Genomic DNA, 18330 nt, shown 5'->3' with positions numbered 1-18330 from the left:
TGTTAATTGTTTTCTTTAATGTGTTATATTGTTTTTCGTAAGAAGCAAAACTCTCGTCGTATGTTATGTTGTTACCATTTAGCTCACTATCGATTTCTAAGTGAAGGGTATCGATTGCTTCCCACCTAGCGTTTAATGTTTTAAGAGCGTCTTCATACTCCCATTTCGCTGTCAAAGCTTCTATGTTAATGTTAGCCACTGTTCTTTGAAATGCCCTAAAATTCGCCTCCTGCTTTCGTAGCGTCTCATCTATCCGACTGTATACCCCATGACTCTTGTACTCTTGTTCGACTGGTTCCTTAGACGAATCTCTGTTTCGCGAGTCTAGCAACTGTTTACTAGTACCCGCTAGTCCGTCCCCTACCTCCTTCGTTGGCTCCGCCCTTACAGGAGTAGAGGGCATGTTCTTCCACAACTCTTCATTCATTAAGCTCTTACACTCTTTATATTGTTCTTCCGTTGTTTCGTATATTTGCTTCGTAAAATAGGGATCCGTCCTAGGTGTCTCTGTATACAACCGATCGTGGTTAAATTGAAATTCTTTCCATAATTCCTCCAACTTTTTTAACTTCCTCCTAACATACTCCGCGTTGCTTTTCCTGTCCGCTCCATCTTTTTTAAAATTGGTTAAAACAGACTTAATTTCTTCTGCTAAAAGTACCTGATTCTTCACGTCCGCCATGTTTCCTCAGTAATATCGCCCAAAGATTAAATATGGAAAGATCTTACTTGAATATCTCCTGTCGTTAGTGTCACCTGGCCGACCGCTATTGCTGCAATTCGGCTCCTTTGCTGTTGCTGCTTCCACTGCAAACTGCACCACTCAAATGTTCTGTTAGTTCTTTGCACTTCACTCGCGTATACGTAGCCCGATGGTCCAACTACAGACGCGCGCGAAGTACTTTGTTCGAAGGACCATATGTTGAGGATGGTAGCTTGCGGTGGTTGTTGAAAGTCCGGAGAGTCTCAGTAAAAATGTTTATTGTTCTACAATGTTACATAAGTTAAGTCTAAAATCTTAATGTTAAATAAATTTTAATAAAATAGTTATTTGTTTTGAATGCACCCGGTCGCTAAGAATCCGAAAAGTACACTGACTTGTACAGCCGGCCGCATCGCCAAACTAAACTGGGTCGCGGGCGCCTGTCACGTGTTCGGTGCATGTGCACTGAACAAGCACCTTAGTGAAGCACCTGCACCGACTCCAAAAATAACAGATTGTAAATATATAAATACGCAGATTTGTGTGATTGATTTCAGAAGTATGTATATACATAGTTCATAGGTATTCACTTGCGTTATTGAAGACAAAATAATTATTTTTTTCTTTTCAGTGTGCTATTGTTTTTGTTGGTCGACTCGTTTCGTGTTAGTGCCGGTTTTTTTATATCCTTTTAGTTTTTTTTTTACCCCATAGCTCAGTACTTAGTCCATCGCTTTCACCCAGTAACCTAGTTCATTTTAGATACCGTCAACTCTCAATAGCCCTTACACTCTGGCGGGTGCTGCCTCTGCGTGCGTCCCATGACACGGGTAAGGGCAGCATCCGCTCGGTGTACCCCTTACATTTCATTAAAGTGTCAAAAGGGCCTCTACGTGTTGGCTTCGGCTCCGCGCACGCCTCCCAAAGGTTCGGAACACCATTGTACCGTGATGGGAAAGACATACATTAATAATATTAATATAATATTTTTGACGACCATTCTGGCCTAGTGGGTAGTGACCCTGCCTGTGAAGCCGATGGTCCTGGGTTCGAATCCCAGTAAGGGCATTTATTTGTGTGTTGACATAGATATTTGTTCCTGAGTCATGGTTGTTTTCTATGTATTTAAGTATTTATATATTATATATATCGTTGTCTGAGTACCCACAACACAAGCCTTCTTGAGCTTACTGTGGGACTTAGTCAATCTGTGTAAGAATGTCCTATAATATTTATTTATTTATATTTAATATATTCACTTATAGTAGATATTTACATGATGATAATAAGTGACAAGATATTTTAAATGGAAAAGTCCTAAATAAGTAGGTACTGGAAATGATGTAGCAACCTATAAGTAACCTAACAATCATCTTGCCTTCTGTCGGTTACAAGGCTTCAGTTTAATTAGCCTTTGACCTATTGTGATTCTTATAAATTGTAGCTGTGCAGACTGTCATTCAATTAGATAGCTCAATGTTGTTACTAACATCGCCTGTTCCCCGCTGCTGCAACGCTGCAGCAATAACGTTGCATCCGCAATGCTACTGCAGTCGAAAGCAGATTGTAACCTTAATTTGTTATTTTAAGTAGGTAATAAGTTACTAGAATCCTGCTCCATCTTCATTAGCATAATCAAAACACTTGTCATCCATCATGGAACCTCTATGATACCTATTATTTATAAGGCAATTTTATTCGGATTTTGTGCCCCGTCCGGTTTAGTATTTTATTTTTTGTAAAGGTCCGCCAACATGAGCGTCTGTTTGGAGTTCTACTGGCCAACGAGGTGGATTCGGCGAGCGGCGGGCCGAGCGGTGCCGAGAGCGAATGCCCGGCGATGTGGGAGGGCGAGCTGTGCGGAGCGGCGCAGACGCTCCTGCATCAACACGCCGTTCAGAGCGACATGAGCACTCTTCAGGCGGCGATAGCGCGTTTCGCTGCTGCTTGCAGGCTCAACAGCGATGCACCGCTAGATCCCAAGTAAGGAGGTTATGATGGAATTTGGTATTTGACTATCGTGCTGTTTATAGATGGTGGTGCTCTTTATAGCTACCCAATTGAATACTCAACTGGCATATTTATCTCAGCTTCAAATTGGATTTCGACGTTTGGGAGCCATTCGATTTTGAAAGACAAATTCAGTAATTATTTTTAAACACAGATACATGTACAAGCTCCTAACCGAGCTAGAACGTACTTGGTGCGCGTCAGAGGGGATGCCCCTGCGAGCTGAGGCGTGCCCCGGCGCGGGCGGCTCGTGCGCCTCGCGGGACGAGGAGCGCTGGCTCGCAGACTGCTTCGGCGAGTTCGTCGAGCGCGCACTGCACCAGCTGCGACTGCACCGCGACTTGTACCCTGTGCTACACCACCAGAGTCTTAACAAGTTAGTGTTAAAAAAAGATTTGGACACATATTTCATTTTTGGTACCAGCTTTTACCCCTGTCCATGGTATAATAATTTATACTCCGCCTGGTACTCTATTCCGAGATTCGCGTATGACCTAACTGACACGGGCCTACGTCATCATGCTGTTTACAGGTTCTCAAACTTTAAAATGTGGGAGAATTTTAACCAACGGTGAAAATTATATTAACGGCATTAATTTTAAGTTATTCATGTAGAAACATAGTAAAATAAAACAAATCTAATGTATTAAATTATAATTTATTTATCTATACAAGATAAACGTTTAAAAAACTAATTCACAGTTACACATTAATTACCAAGCTTATGACGTGAAAAGTTTGGAAAACACTGCGACTGCTGACACTGAGCGAGAAGGAAATAACAATTAACACGCGTTCGACAAGGATGACGGTCAGGGCATGAAGTTATCTAGATCCGAATTGTCAAATGTGACAGCGCTATCCTGTGTTGCCAATAATGTAAACAGAATTACCCGAACGTCTGAAATTTCTTTCGTGAATCGGAAGATATTGCTAACGAATAATTAAAAATGACGTGTTGTTGTAAAATTTAAGATAAAATACATATAAATGAAAATTATAAAATTATAAAGAAATATTTTAACTTATTAACCATAGGTATAATGTACCCATGTAACATGTTATGTTGAAATAAAGTGGCAATGTTATTGTGACGTAGGCCCGTGTCATTCTGGGAATAGAAGACCATGTTTTATTAGACCATGCCCCTGACTGTACTTTCTTTCCACAGGTATCTAATAATTAATACTCATCGCGACAATTTTAAAACCCCAAACACAATTAGGTTGCGTTATTGTTTTATCACACAGTTCCTATCGCCACCTCCTGTATCCATCATCAGATCAGCTCGATTGGTACCATAATATTGCATTGTCACCCAACATATGTATGCACAATTTCATCTAAATCGGATACCGGGAAGTGGGTCAAATTTAACTTGCAAGATTTGATTACAGACGCACAGAAAGAAAACGGATCATGTGAAAGTAAAAAAAAAAATATAAATACAAAGGCTACAAATATAATGACCACCAAAAAATACTTTGGTACCCTAAATAAAAAAATCATGCTTACCAAAAAAAATTACTGAACACCAAAAAAATAAGGCCTAAAAATACAAAAGTACCACCATTTTAATTACGACTGCACTTCAAATTGTATTCAAATACCAAATATATTGAATGATCACCAAAAATCATTAATGATCACCAAATCTTGAAGACCAAATTAATGCGATATTTTCACCTAAATAAATCACTATGATTACCAAAAAATGTATACATATTACCAAATAAGGTAAACTGATGCCAAAATTACTAGCCCCTCCCGCTCAACCCCCCGTACCCCGCACCGCATACCTACCTTACCTATAGTTCCTTTTTTTAGCATTAGAAAGAACTTCAAAGAAGGTAAGCGATCTTGACATGTCTTTTAATTGAAAAACCCTTTTCAAAATCAATAACTATTACTTATGAAAGCAGAAGAACATAAATGATCGTATTAGATTCATAATTGTTACATATTTGCCGTAACTTATTTTTAAAACGTGTTTTTAAATTAAAAGACACATCAAGATTGTTTACCTTATTTCTAATGCTAAAAAAACCTACTTATACTATAATCTACTTTTCTAGTAGCATTTCGTTATGCTACTAGAAAAGTAAGTCAAACTGCTATTAGTTAAGTGGGTTAGGTTAGCACTGCGATGCGACCCTTACAGAAACGAAATGGTACTAGAAAAGTAGATTAGGTTAGGTTTGAACTGCGACCTTTACAGAAACGAAATGCTACTAGAACAGTGGGTTAGGTTTGCTATCCTATTAAAGCAAATGACTCCAAAATAATCATTCTTCTAGAAACGAAATGCTACTAGAAAAGGGGGTTAGGTTAGGTTTGAACTGCGCCCCATACAGAACCAAACTGCAATCAGAAAAGTGGGTTAGGTAAGGTTAGAACTGCGATCCTCACAGAACCGAAATGCTACTAAAAAAGTAGGCTAGGTTAAGTTTCAACTGCTACCCATACAGATACGAAATGCTACTAGAAAAGTGGGTTAGGTTAGGTTTGAACTGCGACCCATACAGAAACGAAATGCTACTAGAACAGTGGGTTAGGTTTGCTATCCTATTAAAGCAAATGACTCCAAAATAATCATTCTTCTAGAAACGAAATGCTACTAGAAAAGTGGGTTAGGTTAGGTTTGAACTGCGCCCCATACAGAACCAAACTGCAATCAGAAAAGTGGGTTAGGTTAGGTTTGAACTGCGACCCTTACAGAAAATAAATGCTACTAGAAAAGTGGGATATGTTAGGTTTGAACTGCGACCCTTACAGAAAAGAAATGCTACTAGAAAAGTGGGTTAGGTTAGGTTTGAACTGCGACCCTTACAGAAAAGAAATGCTACTAGAAAAGTGGGTTAGGTTAGGTTTGAACTGCGACCCTTACAGAAAAAAAATGCTACTAGAAAAGTGGGTTAGGTTAGGTTTGAACTGCGACCCATACAGAAACGAAATGCTACTAGAAAAGTGGGTTAGGTTAGGTTTGAACTGCGAACCTTGCAGAAAAGAAATGCTACTAGAAAAGTGGGTTAGGTTAGGTTTGAACTGCGACCCTTGCAGAAAAGAAATGCTTCTAGAAAAGTGGGTTAGGTTAGGTTAGGTTTGAACTGCGACCCTTACTAGAGTAAGGTGACGAAGTGGATTAATTAATTTAATAGGATAACGATAATTATATTAAATATTTGCACATTTTTAATTAAAATGTGGTTACAATTTTGGTGGTCATTTACTATTTTTGGGTTTACAATGATTATTTTGGAGTCATTTGCTTTAATATGATATCAAGATTTAAAAATTTGGTTATAATTTTACATTAAAATGGAGTTCTAATTTTGGTGGTCAATTTCTATTTTTGAGTTTGCAATGATTATTTTGGTATCATTTTCTTTAATAGGATAGCAAGATGTAAAAATTTGGTTATCATTTTACATTAAAATGGGGTTTGAAATTTGGTAATCATTTAGTATTTTTGGGTTAATAATGATTAGTTTGGTGTCATTTCCTTTAAAAGGATAGTAAAGTGTAATAAAATTGGTAATCATTTCACATTAAAATGGTGTTATAATTTTGGTGATCATTCATTATTTTAGGGTGGTAAAATAGATTTTTTTGGTATTAAATTTTACTAAATCTGGTGATCAGTTAAATAGCAGCCAAATACAAATACGTTTACTAGCCTCAAACCAAGTTGGACGTACAGTCACCTGCAATAATATGTTACACAACGAAGGCCGCAAAAATATCTGACACGATCTTATTTGTAGAGCCATAAGAGCGTGTCACATATTTTTGCGGCCTTCGAAGAGTAATATATTATTGCAGGTGACTGTACATGAAGTGGGACGGGGAGAGCGCTAGCTTGTATCAATAAATTATAATTACCATAATTGTTTGACGATCATAACATAAATTCATATGAGATTAGCTTAAGATAAAATAAATAAATCTAAATCGTGTTATGGTCTACGTGGCGTCTTCTCATACAATATCCAATATCCATACCAAAGCACTAGTATTTGTCCCTACGCTTGTGTCGTATCGTATCTCATTCCTTCAGTAATACGATTACAACAACTAAGTGTTTTTCAGGCAGGCACAATTGGCATCCACGGGGAACCTTAATACAATTGAAAGCCGAAACTAACTAAAAGGCTTAAAATGTCAAACGTAAATGACTCTTATCGGGTTGTAGTCAAAGTTCAGTGGATACATTGTGATTCGTGAATATTTTATGAAGTTCAGAGAAAATCCATTATCTCTAAGTAACACGTAAAATAAAGGTCTCTCTTATAGGATAGTACACGTAACGGAACTTAATGACTTATTTAGTACATTCTATAACAGGCAACCGTTTAAGTAGAGAAAAACACGCAGCCCGATTTGCGGCGATTCCATCAGCTGGTATGAAAACAAGCACACTTGTAAAACTGAAAGCTTCGATACATCGCCATATTATTAGGTATGTTTAAATATTTGTATCTCGTCGCGTGCTTGTACATAAATGGAGTTTAAATTAATTGCCCAAGCTTATGATCTCACAAAATAAACTTTTGTGCCATCTGAGGGTCGTTATATAAACTCGTGTAACCTGCAATTCACACCGAACTATCTTTAGAACTCCTTGACAACAACTAATGTCCGTTAATTCCACAACATTTCTATTATACGTACCTGCCACGTCTAAGTTGATTTAACTAATTAACTTTCTCAATTATAAGACGAGATAACTAATAATCCAGTGAGCTGCAGGGAAACTTTGTAAAACTTACAGGTTCAATTGAATGAGAGATTTTCTCTTTCACTAAAGGACTTTCAGAAAGTAAGACTTGACTGCGCTCGGAGCTAGACTAATTTCGACGTTCATTGTGATGACATAGCTGTTCATTGGAGACATAATTTACTACGCAAAGTATTAAAATAATACATGAATTGTCTTTTGATTGCTGTGAGAACGACTACAATATCGTTAATTAGGTACATATACCTACACCTTGGTTACCTTGGTTTGAAAACTTAGCATGGTCCACTCAAGTATAATAAATGAAATTAATTATTCGCGTACACATCACAAGCTTACAAACTCATGATTGGTAAAAGGATTTCAATTGGAATACGTACTTATTGAATGAGGAAAATGGTAATTCGAGACTACAAGACCTTGAACACTTATACCAAAAATAATACAGGAAACTGACTTAAAATATTAATTATTTGTCTAATGTAAATATCTTGAGTGTGCGCAGCAAGAAACATTAACCGTCCCTCGTGATTTAAGCACTGAAGTTAATGAACGAGCGCGTATAAAGCGGTGTTTCATTATCATTAATAATGACAAATTTTACAGAGTAACTGCTTATAAAAGGGGCATGTAAAAGCATACCTGTTTGGAGTTTTGTGGTTGGGGTGAATTGTGTCTAAAATCTGTCACTGTATGTTCTGTTTTGAATCTGTGTCGAAAAGTAAGTCATTTCAATACGTTTTATCTCAAAATAAGAATACACGTATACACGTATATGATACACGTACGAGTTTTAAAAGCATCTAGTAGACATTAACTAACATTGCAGGATTCGATACATATAAATAAATTGTAAAACAAAGTGATCGTTTTGATTTCGTTTAAATAATTTGTAAAGTTGAAAAATAAATTAATTGAAATACAGAAGCATATTTTTTTATCACCACTTCCTCTCGTCTATACATTACAGGGTGTCAATGTCAAAGCTTAACTTGAACATATCTTGATCTCATGTACATGTCTACAGTTATGAAGTACATCCACAGCTAAAAATTATTTGGAATTTCATTAAGAGCGCTCTTACAAGAAAAGTCGAAATAATGCAAAATTGATGATACTAGTCGACGAAATTCAGGACTTTGCGCTCATTATTAGAAACAATGAGTACTTGTTCCAGTAAAAGCGTCTTCTTATCTTTATAAATATCGTTGTAAATATTAGAAAAAGGACTTATTCAATTAGTAATGATTTTTTTTCTGATGGTCGTTTCCGAAAAACCCCGTGAAGCACTGAATGGCGAGCTCTTATTTGGAAATGTTGAGCATTTTACTCTGCTAAACCTGGCTATTTTGTATTACTAATACCCTGTACTTTAGGCATATCAAACTATATTTTTCCTACATACCTTTGAGAAAGAGAAAATCAAAGTAAAACGAACTCGATTTTCTCTCCGAAACAAGTGTCAATTCCTACGAAAATCTACTTAATATCGAAGTCATTTTCATACTCAAGCAATCTGCAACGTTTGCTTATACTGTTGGTATACATTAGTGTTTATGAAATTCTACTATAATTTTTTGGCAATTTTTTGAAAACTACTCTATATTACCGATGACGCGCGCTGCGCCAGCTCAGTGCCGCGGCAGAGCTTGTAGAGGCAGGACGTGTGTCGGTCGGCTCCGCACATTTTCAACGGCGACGACGAGGTTTCTTATCATTGTGTGCGGCGGGCGCCGTGTAAAACGCTATACTGTGTGCGTGTAAACCGCAACGAGAGACTTTGATCCTAGCACTGTTTTTATAGTATTATAATTTATAATGGTACAGTTTAATAAACTACCGGACAGGATTAAAAATATTTGAAACGACCTGACATTCTATATGTATTTATTTGACTCAAGATAGTACTCAGGGTCTGATGATGGAGCCGGAAGGTGGTCACCGGTACCAATCAACCATGCAACTAAACCACTTCGTGTTTAGGCTCGTTTTATTCATCTCAACAAGATCTTTGACACAAGATAGTACTCAGGGTCTGATGATGGAGCCGGAAGGTGGTCACCAGTACCAATCAACAATGCAACTAAACCACTTCGTGTTTAGGCTCGTTTTATTCGTCTCAATAAGATCTTTGACTTAAGATAGTACTCAGGGTCTGATGATGGAGCCGGAAGGTGTTCACCGGTACCAATCAACCATGCAACTAAACCACTTCGTGTTTGGGCTCGTTTGATTCGTCTCAACAAGATCTTTGGCACAAGATAATACTCAGGGTCTGATGATGGAGCCGGAAGGTGGTCACCGGTACCAATCAACCATGCAACTAAACCACTTCGTGTTTAGGCTCGTTTGAGTCGTCTCAACAAGATCTTTGACACAAGATAGTACTCAGGGTCTGATGATGGAGCCGGCAGGGGGTCACCGGTACCAATCAACCATGCCACTAAACCACTTCGTGTTTAGGCTCGTTTTATTCGTTTCTATAAGATCTTTGACACAAGATAGTACTCAGGGTCTGATGTTGGAGCCGGAAGGTGGTCACCGGTACCAATCAACCATGCAACTAAACCACTTCGTGTTTAGGCTCGTTTGATTCGTCTCAACAAGACCTTGGACACAAGATAGTACTCAGGATCTGATGATGGTGCTGGAAGGTGGCCACGGGTACCAGTCTACCATGTAACTGAACCACTTCGTGTTTGGTCTCGTTTGATTTGTCGCAACAAGATCTGTGACACAAGGTAGTACTGAGGGTCTGATGATGGATCCGGAAGGTGGTCACCGGTACCAATCAACCATGCAACTAAACCACTTCATGTTTGGCTTCGTTCGATTCGTCGCAACAAGATCTTTGACACAAGTTAGTACTCAGGGTCTGATGATGGAGCTGGACTGTGGCCACGGGTACCAGTCTACCATGTAACTGAACCACTTCATGTTTGGGCTCGTTTGATTCGTCGCAATAAGATGTTTGACACAAGATACTACTCAGGGTCTGATGATGATAGACAGGTACCCGTCGCCACCTTCGCGCTCCATCATCAGACCCTGAGTACTACCTTGTGTCAAAGATCTTGTTGAGATGAATAAAACGTGCCTAAACACGAAGTGGTTTAGTTGCATGGTTGATTGGTACCGGTGACCACCTTCCGGCTCCAACATCAGACCCTGAGTACTATCTTGTGTCAAAGATCTTGTTGAAACGAATAAAACGAGCCTAAACACGAAGTGGTTTAGTTGCATGGTTGATTGGTACCGGTGACCACCTTCCAGCTCCATCATCAGACTCTGAGTATCACCTAGTGTCAAAGATCTTGTTGAGACGAATCAAACGATCCTAAACACGATGTGGTTTAGTTGCATGGTTGATTGGTAATGGTACCTTCCAGCTCCATCATCAGACCCTGAGTACTGTCTTGTGTGAAAGATCTTGTTGAGACGAATCAAACGAGCCCAAACACGAAGTTGTTTAGTTACATGATAGACTGGTACCCGTGGCCACCTTCCAGCTCCATCATCAGACCCTGTGTATCTTCAGTGTCAAAGATCTTGTTGAGACGAATCAAACGAGCCTAATCATGTTACTACATGGTTGATTGGTATCCGTGACCACCTTAATCATCATCAGATCCTCAGTACCAGTTCGTTTTTAAACCCTCGTTGATACAAACTTTACAACCTATAGGTACCAAATGCAATGACGAAACATGTAAATAAGCGAGTAGGTACCTATAATTTCTTTCGAGTAATATACCTTCATAAGTACGAGTATGGGGCTATTCACAAATTACGTCGTTTCAAATGGGCGGAGTGGGGGGGGGGTCTGGACACCGGATGATGGTAACATGACGTAGGAGGAAACAGATTCATCCGAAGCTCGGGTGGGGGGGGTCAAAAATCGTCAAAAATAGATGACGTAATTTATGAACAGCCCCTATGTACATTTGCACTGCATTTAGTATTTTCGTACTTACCAAATAACAGTTTTAGAACTTTAAAAGTTAAGTACAGTTAGTGTTGTTATGGTTGATTTCAATATGCTTCGCGAAGGATCAAGAATGTTTAATCCATCATTGTAGTGCGAGTGTGGTAGAAGGGATCGGCATACTGAGCTCGCACGGCCTGCCGCAGCGCGTAAAATACCTAAACTCGCTCAACGCCGAAATGTAATAGCGCTCTTAATTCGTCCGTTAAGTAACTACCTTTAATTTTTAATTATAGGTACTTACTTATAAAAATTCTTCTTCTAAGTCGGTCCCTCACTGCTGAGGATCGTGACTCCGCTTACTAATTTTTCCTATGGCAGCTCTCCACTTCTCCCTGTCGGTTGCTTTGTGGAAAGCGTTGCTTAGTGTGATGTCCATCTGGGCGGATATTTGGTCACACCATTTCGTTGGACTTGGTCCTCTAGGCCGTCTGCCGTCCACCTTTCCCATCACCACAAGTCTCTCCAAGTTGTCAGGGTCTCTGCGAGCTATGTGACCGAAGTATCTCAGTACTCGTTGAAGACAGATGGTGGATAGTCTAGGTTCCTTTTCCAATTTGAGCTGCGCTAATATGGATACATTAGTGCGGCGTGCCGTCCAGGGTATTCGGGCGCCGCCACACCCACATCTCAAATGCATCGACTTTTTTCCGAAGATCCGCTTTCTGTGTCCAGGTTTCCGCCCCGTAGAGAAATATGGAAAAGACAAGGGTCCTAACTATTCTGGTTTTGGTTTTGTTGAGAATATTCTTGTCTTTCCATATTCTTTGCAGCTGAGACATTGCCGATTTTGCCATACCGGTTTTTGGTCTGATTTCGGCCTCAGATCCGCCCCTGTTGCTCAGAACACTTATAAAAATAGTTAGTGTAATTAGTAGTAGTTAGTTGAAAGTCAATAGGTAGGTACATAAACTTTAACTTATAAGTATAATCGCAAAACGTGTTTTTAGAGGATGCTAAATATATCATAAGCATTTATGAAAAAAGGTCTCTTGAGCTTAAAAAATGCTTGATCCGCACTGTAGCTATCTTTGAAGAATTGAACGCGAATGTTACACAAGTTGAGGTACTTGAGGTGTGAGTTGTGAAGATCAATCGACATTATTTACACGTATATTTCTTCGTGATCTTCGACTTTCCTTTGATCTCGCAGGTATCTGAGTATACATGGGTTTTTTGGTCGAATGTGTACCAAATCTTGTGAGAAAAACTTTTTCCGTTTTTACAAGGTTCTTTTTAACTTGCCGTGTTAGTGTGGATCTATTAATATTATTGAAAGCAAGGTTTGAACCCGTTCTTGATATTCGCTGAGATGAAATGTAATATATCTACCTACTTAAATTGACAAAACATATATAATACATGATGCCACCTTTTAATCTCCATCAAAAGGTGGCCGTAGGAATTCTGTGATGAAGCAACGCTCCCTTATGGAATATGGAGTTTGTGTTCGTTAGAATTACCTCAGTGAGCAGATGACTGATTAAGAAAGATTTACTTGGCGATAGAAGCTTGTAACAAAAATTATAAAACTGCTTGTAATCAAAATATTGAATGCTAGGTGAGGTATCGACTTTAGGTGAAGCATAGGGTTCCAACCATTTAGGGATCTTGCTAAATTGGAGATTCTATAGAGTCAGTATTGAACAACCAATTTAGCTATGACCCTAAATGGCGCAACAATCGCGGAGCGTGATTGTACGTACTTATTTGCATTTCTATTTTAAATTTAATGAATAAAAATAACTGTCGTGAGTCCTTGCGGTTGTAATTAATTTTGCATAAATTTGCAGGCTGGAATTCCTCCTACGGTGTCTCAGCCAGCTATCGCAGATGAAGGCCTTCTGGCGGTGCTGTCCCTTTAATAAGGAAATAAGGTAAGCCAAGATATTCATCTACCTTTTTAAAATGCACAGATTTTGCTATAAGCCCTCCTCGCTTTGTTTATCAATGATGAAACGCATTTTTTTTACAAAATATTCGACGGCCGTATTTTATAATTTCTGGGCGAAATAAAAAATGAATGAAGAGTGCTTTAAGATATTTTCTTAAAATATATTTAAGTACATGCGTCATTTTCTCGTCAAAATGTGCTCGCCTTTTTGCCAGTATATTCACAGGTATAATAGCGGCGACAAATGGAGGGAAAATAAATTCATCTGGGTACTTTAGGTACGGATTTTTCTGAAGCTTGCCCTATTTACTTGAATATAAAATATCTGCAAAAATAATCGAGTAGTTAGGGTTTATCTATGTATGTCATATTTCATATGTTAATGAGTGAAGAGTCCAGGAGACAGAACTAGGACAGTCCATTTTTTTAAATTTCTCGGTAATTACCAGGCCAGAACAAGCTCGTTTACCTACATTTTAATTATTACTTAAAAAACATACCGAAGTATAGCTTGCATTAGTAGTAGTATTTATTTGGTATGCTACAGCCTTTAATGTCATTTTTCCTCAGGACCCTTCATGTTCAAAAGAGTTTTTTAAAAATAGGCCCAGTTTTAAAAATCTGGATGATATTAATATGAGAATTCGATCCAACAGCGATATATAAGTTTTTATGTCTTTCCTACACAGGACAATGTTACATGTGACTAATGTTGTATGTGACTTTCGGACAAAAAAAAACATTTATTAAAACTATCTACTTAAGTATTCGTTTTCATAACATATTACTATATTATAAGTATTATAACATATATATGTTATATCTAACCACTAACAACAATATGCTATCATACTAAACTAGCCCCAAGAACTTCATCGTTTCCAGTTGATTGAATTGGGGCGTATCCGTTTACTTATACTTATGAAGTATATCTACAACGTTATGTCCCCAAGAGATTAGGTCTGCAATACAATCTAGCTTGGTATTGTTTACCATCGCTGTTACTCCCCTGCTGCGGTTTCATCAGAGTAAATTGAAGCCCGACTACAGTACAGATGAAGATAAAAATATAAGATGACCATTTCTTGATTAGGAATAAATCCGTAGGCCATAATTACGGTTCAAATAACTTTTGGGCCCAAAAACCATTTTACTCCTAGCGACTTTTTGTTTATTTAGGTTATGATACTAAGCTGACTTGTTATTATTGTTTACAAAATCGTCTGTGCCGTAATTTTACTTCAGGGAAAAGGCTTTTATAAATTTGAAATAAATACTAGGCGTATTATCAAATTAAAATTATTTGTTTATGAACCGTGGATAATATTAAATCTTTTATCATATATTTGATTTTATTTTGCACGAAAAAATAAGATTTTAAAGTTGCCATGATCATATGAATAAAGTAAGATTTTTGCGAGCATTATGCATCAATGATATTGATATCGAAATAGTTTCTTGTTCATGCATTAGTGTCAAATACCAAATACTATTTATTTATTTTTATTGCGTTAATACATGTAGGTACATGCAAATACAGTTATACAGGTACAAGGTATATACAATTATTTACAATATTTACATTAATTACTTAATCTAGCTAAAAATATGAATGTATAAAACAATGTCGGGTGGTATATGAACTATTTGTTTACCTACCAAACATTACGTGAACAATGAATTGAAATACAATACCCTGAAAATATTTATGTAGAGACGCGCAAATATTTTTGGGGTAAGTACGTGTACCGACCGGGAAATGATTTTTTTTACATAACATCCGCAACGAGATTATTCTCACATGACGCCTTTGACATCCACGCGGTTTATTGCAGCTGTCAAAAATATGAATATTCATTCCTCATAACCTTTAAATCAACCAATTATCATGTATCATGTCTTAACATGTCGTGCCTTTTATTGCATTATCCACTCACATGCTTGATATTTTTCAGTGACCTCTATTATTATAATAAAATAAGGGTGACCGCTGGTAGCTACAGTTACCAAAAGCAAGTGAGTGGTTAAATTATAATCGAATTACTAGTATGAACGTAGAGTAAGACCAAGAAAAGTCTGCAGCGATTTTGATAGCCCACGCATTGCAAGTGTTATTTTAAACGTCAAACTTCTATGAAATTATGACGTATAAATAACACTTGCACTGAGTGGGCTATCAAAATCACTGCAGACTATTCTTGGTCTAACTCTAATAAGCTAATAAGTAATAGGAAAATGAACACGAATAAATGGCGCAGGTTGTGATGTGATTGAATTGGGCTTTATAGAACAATCCCCGTCCTAACCCCCAACCGTCCGTCAGGGAATCCATAATGTTCTCGTAAACGTTATACGTATACGTACAAATAAATAAGTAACTTTACTCTACACAGAGATGTAGATAGAACCGACTGTCGTCCGGCAAAGTGCGGCATTGTAAATGAAGTAAAATAGTTTTTGCCCGGAAATTATTTCCCTTTGTTCCTACCCAGTTATTGAATTTGAACTGGAACTTGATTGTTCCAAAAGAGAATGCTTTCACGTGTAGAGTTTTGGAAAGGCTAGCAGTTTGTGAAAAGTTTATGAACGCTGTTTGAAAATCGTTTTAGTAAGTACACTAATCACTAAGGTATTACGTGCCATAAAGTGATAAGAAATACATTCGAATAGAGAAACTTCTCTTGAAAATATAGTTGAAAATGATTAAATACCTATACAAACAACAAGCAAACATCTAAGCAGGAACGGTCACTTTAATTATTTATACAGATAGGTAGGTATGTCTTATGTTACAGGTTGAAAATAATACCAAGAAACAAATGACTTGCCATTCTACCTATTCTTATATATTATGAAAATGCGAAACGACTTTCTCCCCGTTTCGGAGCTAATATGTCATTTGGATGGACGTTATCTTTGCCGCAATGAATTGCAAGTTTGCACTCTTTCCCTCTTCAGCGGTCGTATCATCTGTTACAGACAATTTATTATCCAACTACTTACGAGTAGGTGGTTTGTTACAAGCGTACCTAATTGTATAATAAGTTGTAGAAATCTCTCTTGTTAGTACATTTCCTAGTTCTTTAACAAGAAACCGTTGTGGTGTGGGATGCTGTTGGGAAAGTCGTTCAGGAATTGTTACATATGTCAAAAAAATGTTCTTTAATTAAGCTTAATATGTATAATTATAGGTATTGTAATTTTTTAATCTTTTCCTGCACATACCGGGTGGTGGCCTGTAATATGAGCAAAAAATTAAACAGTATGCTGTACTCCTCATACTGACCAACATTTGTTCAGCGACTTTAAAAAATAACTTGGGGTTTGATTTTTAATACACTTTAAAGTTTATTCTAAGACGCAATGTGTTGCGAATTTTGTTATGTTTAAGGCGTGATAAGCAACGTCAATCACAATGATATGGCGTGGCGATGGCGTCCATTGAAGATAATATTTATTTTGTATGAAAAATAGGGAGTCTAAATACTTCATAATTTTTTAAAGTTGTTGAACAAAAGTGTCACCGTTTGAGGAGTACAATCTATGTTTTAATTATTTGCTCATGTTACAGGCCACACCCGGTATATGTAAGTATATATAATTATTACAATACCCGTCGCAGTAATAAACATAATATTCTAATTATAAACAGTAATATTTTAATCATAATTTGGTAATTAGGTGATTATTTGTCCCGTTATTAGCCTAATCAAATCGATCACCTAATGACGCGTTTACACAGATGATTAATCTCAATTGTGCGCTCGGCAACTGAATATCACGCGTTCTTCATGTTAGGCCATCAAATCGAGTTTATTTTTCATTTTACGGCTTGTTTGTTGTTCTGAATGGCACGGAAATATTCCATACAAATTACGACTGGTGTTCGTGCCTACACATTTCCATTCCAGTTTACATTTAAATTGTGTACTTACACAAAATAACGAAAAATAAAAATGCATCTGTAGAATAAATCTAATCCCAACATAAACATAAATGTGAAATGAGAGCCAAATTCAATATTAAGAATATGTGTCGTGGTCGTGGTTGACTCGCTGACAAAAGAATTGAGATCTAGGTATAAGTATGGGTGCCAAGTTCTGTGCTGTATAGAAAATCCTGAAATTATAAAGAATTTGTCTAAGCTAGTTTTTACCAACAAACCAAATTGTAGAAAAGTAACGTAGACAAAAATATAAGACGTAAAACTAGCCAAGACAAAACCTTTATATTCGCGCCTTCATTATTATTCGCGGAACATCTAATTTGTTTTTACCTATTTTATAAAACGATACCTACCTACCTACCACAACATTTTTTTTCTAAGCTTTGTTGTATCGTTTGTAGACGTTTCTGCTTATTACAAAATTAATAGAGTAGCGCATTGTTACTGATGAGTTGGAACTTCGGCAGCCGTTTAAGAACTACAACAGTCGCACGGAACTATATAAATTATTCAAAAATAATTTTATAAATAACATCACTAGATATTACCGTTATAAAAACAGGTTGTTTTGTTTTAGGAGTGAGATCGTCGGGTCGCTGCGTAAAGGTACCTCCGAGTGGTATGAGGCGTTATGCGCGCAGGATACGGAGTCCGAGCGCGGCGAGGATTTGGTGAACTTGATCACGCTTGTCCAAATTGATTTGCAACAAGGACTCACCTACTACCATCCGCTGTTTGAGACGTAAGGCTACATCGATATATTATTCATATATTAACTATATTACTTACTTTCGTATATAAGATTAATTTAAGTGTGCTTGTGTTCCTTATGTCTTTATAATGTAGTAGGTATATTATTTTATCGGCTCACGCCGAATAGTTTTTATTAATAATAATAATGCCAAGCATTAGGAGTTACCTAGTAGGTAAAAAATCAAAATAAATTAAAAAATCATTCATGGGTAAGTAATTGTGTAAGATTTTATCATAAACTTCCAAACCATATTACTGAATTATCTATTAACAAATTTAAGAATTATGTAAAGCGTAAACT

The 18330-nt window shown here is 37.2% G+C and overlaps 1 protein-coding gene across 1 annotated transcript in view; it reads left to right on the top strand.

Moving 5' to 3' along the window:
* The window catches only part of LOC134795501 (BAI1-associated protein 3), a 125614-nt gene that overhangs the window by 69616 nt on the left and 37668 nt on the right, over window positions 1–18330 (top strand). Inside the window, exons 8-11 of the mRNA XM_063767358.1 lie at window positions 2448–2686; window positions 2868–3089; window positions 13230–13313; window positions 17854–18018. Coding sequence (XP_063623428.1) covers window positions 2448–2686; window positions 2868–3089; window positions 13230–13313; window positions 17854–18018 — 710 coding nt within the window. The remainder of the gene's footprint in view (window positions 1–2447; window positions 2687–2867; window positions 3090–13229; window positions 13314–17853; window positions 18019–18330) is intronic.

This window comes from Cydia splendana, chromosome 12, assembly GCF_910591565.1.
Source record: "Cydia splendana chromosome 12, ilCydSple1.2, whole genome shotgun sequence".
In the NCBI taxonomy this organism is placed as follows: Eukaryota; Metazoa; Arthropoda; class Insecta; order Lepidoptera; family Tortricidae; genus Cydia; species Cydia splendana.
The sequence above is the reverse complement of the archived record's forward strand: the minus strand, read 5'-3'. Positions and strand labels throughout refer to the sequence as shown.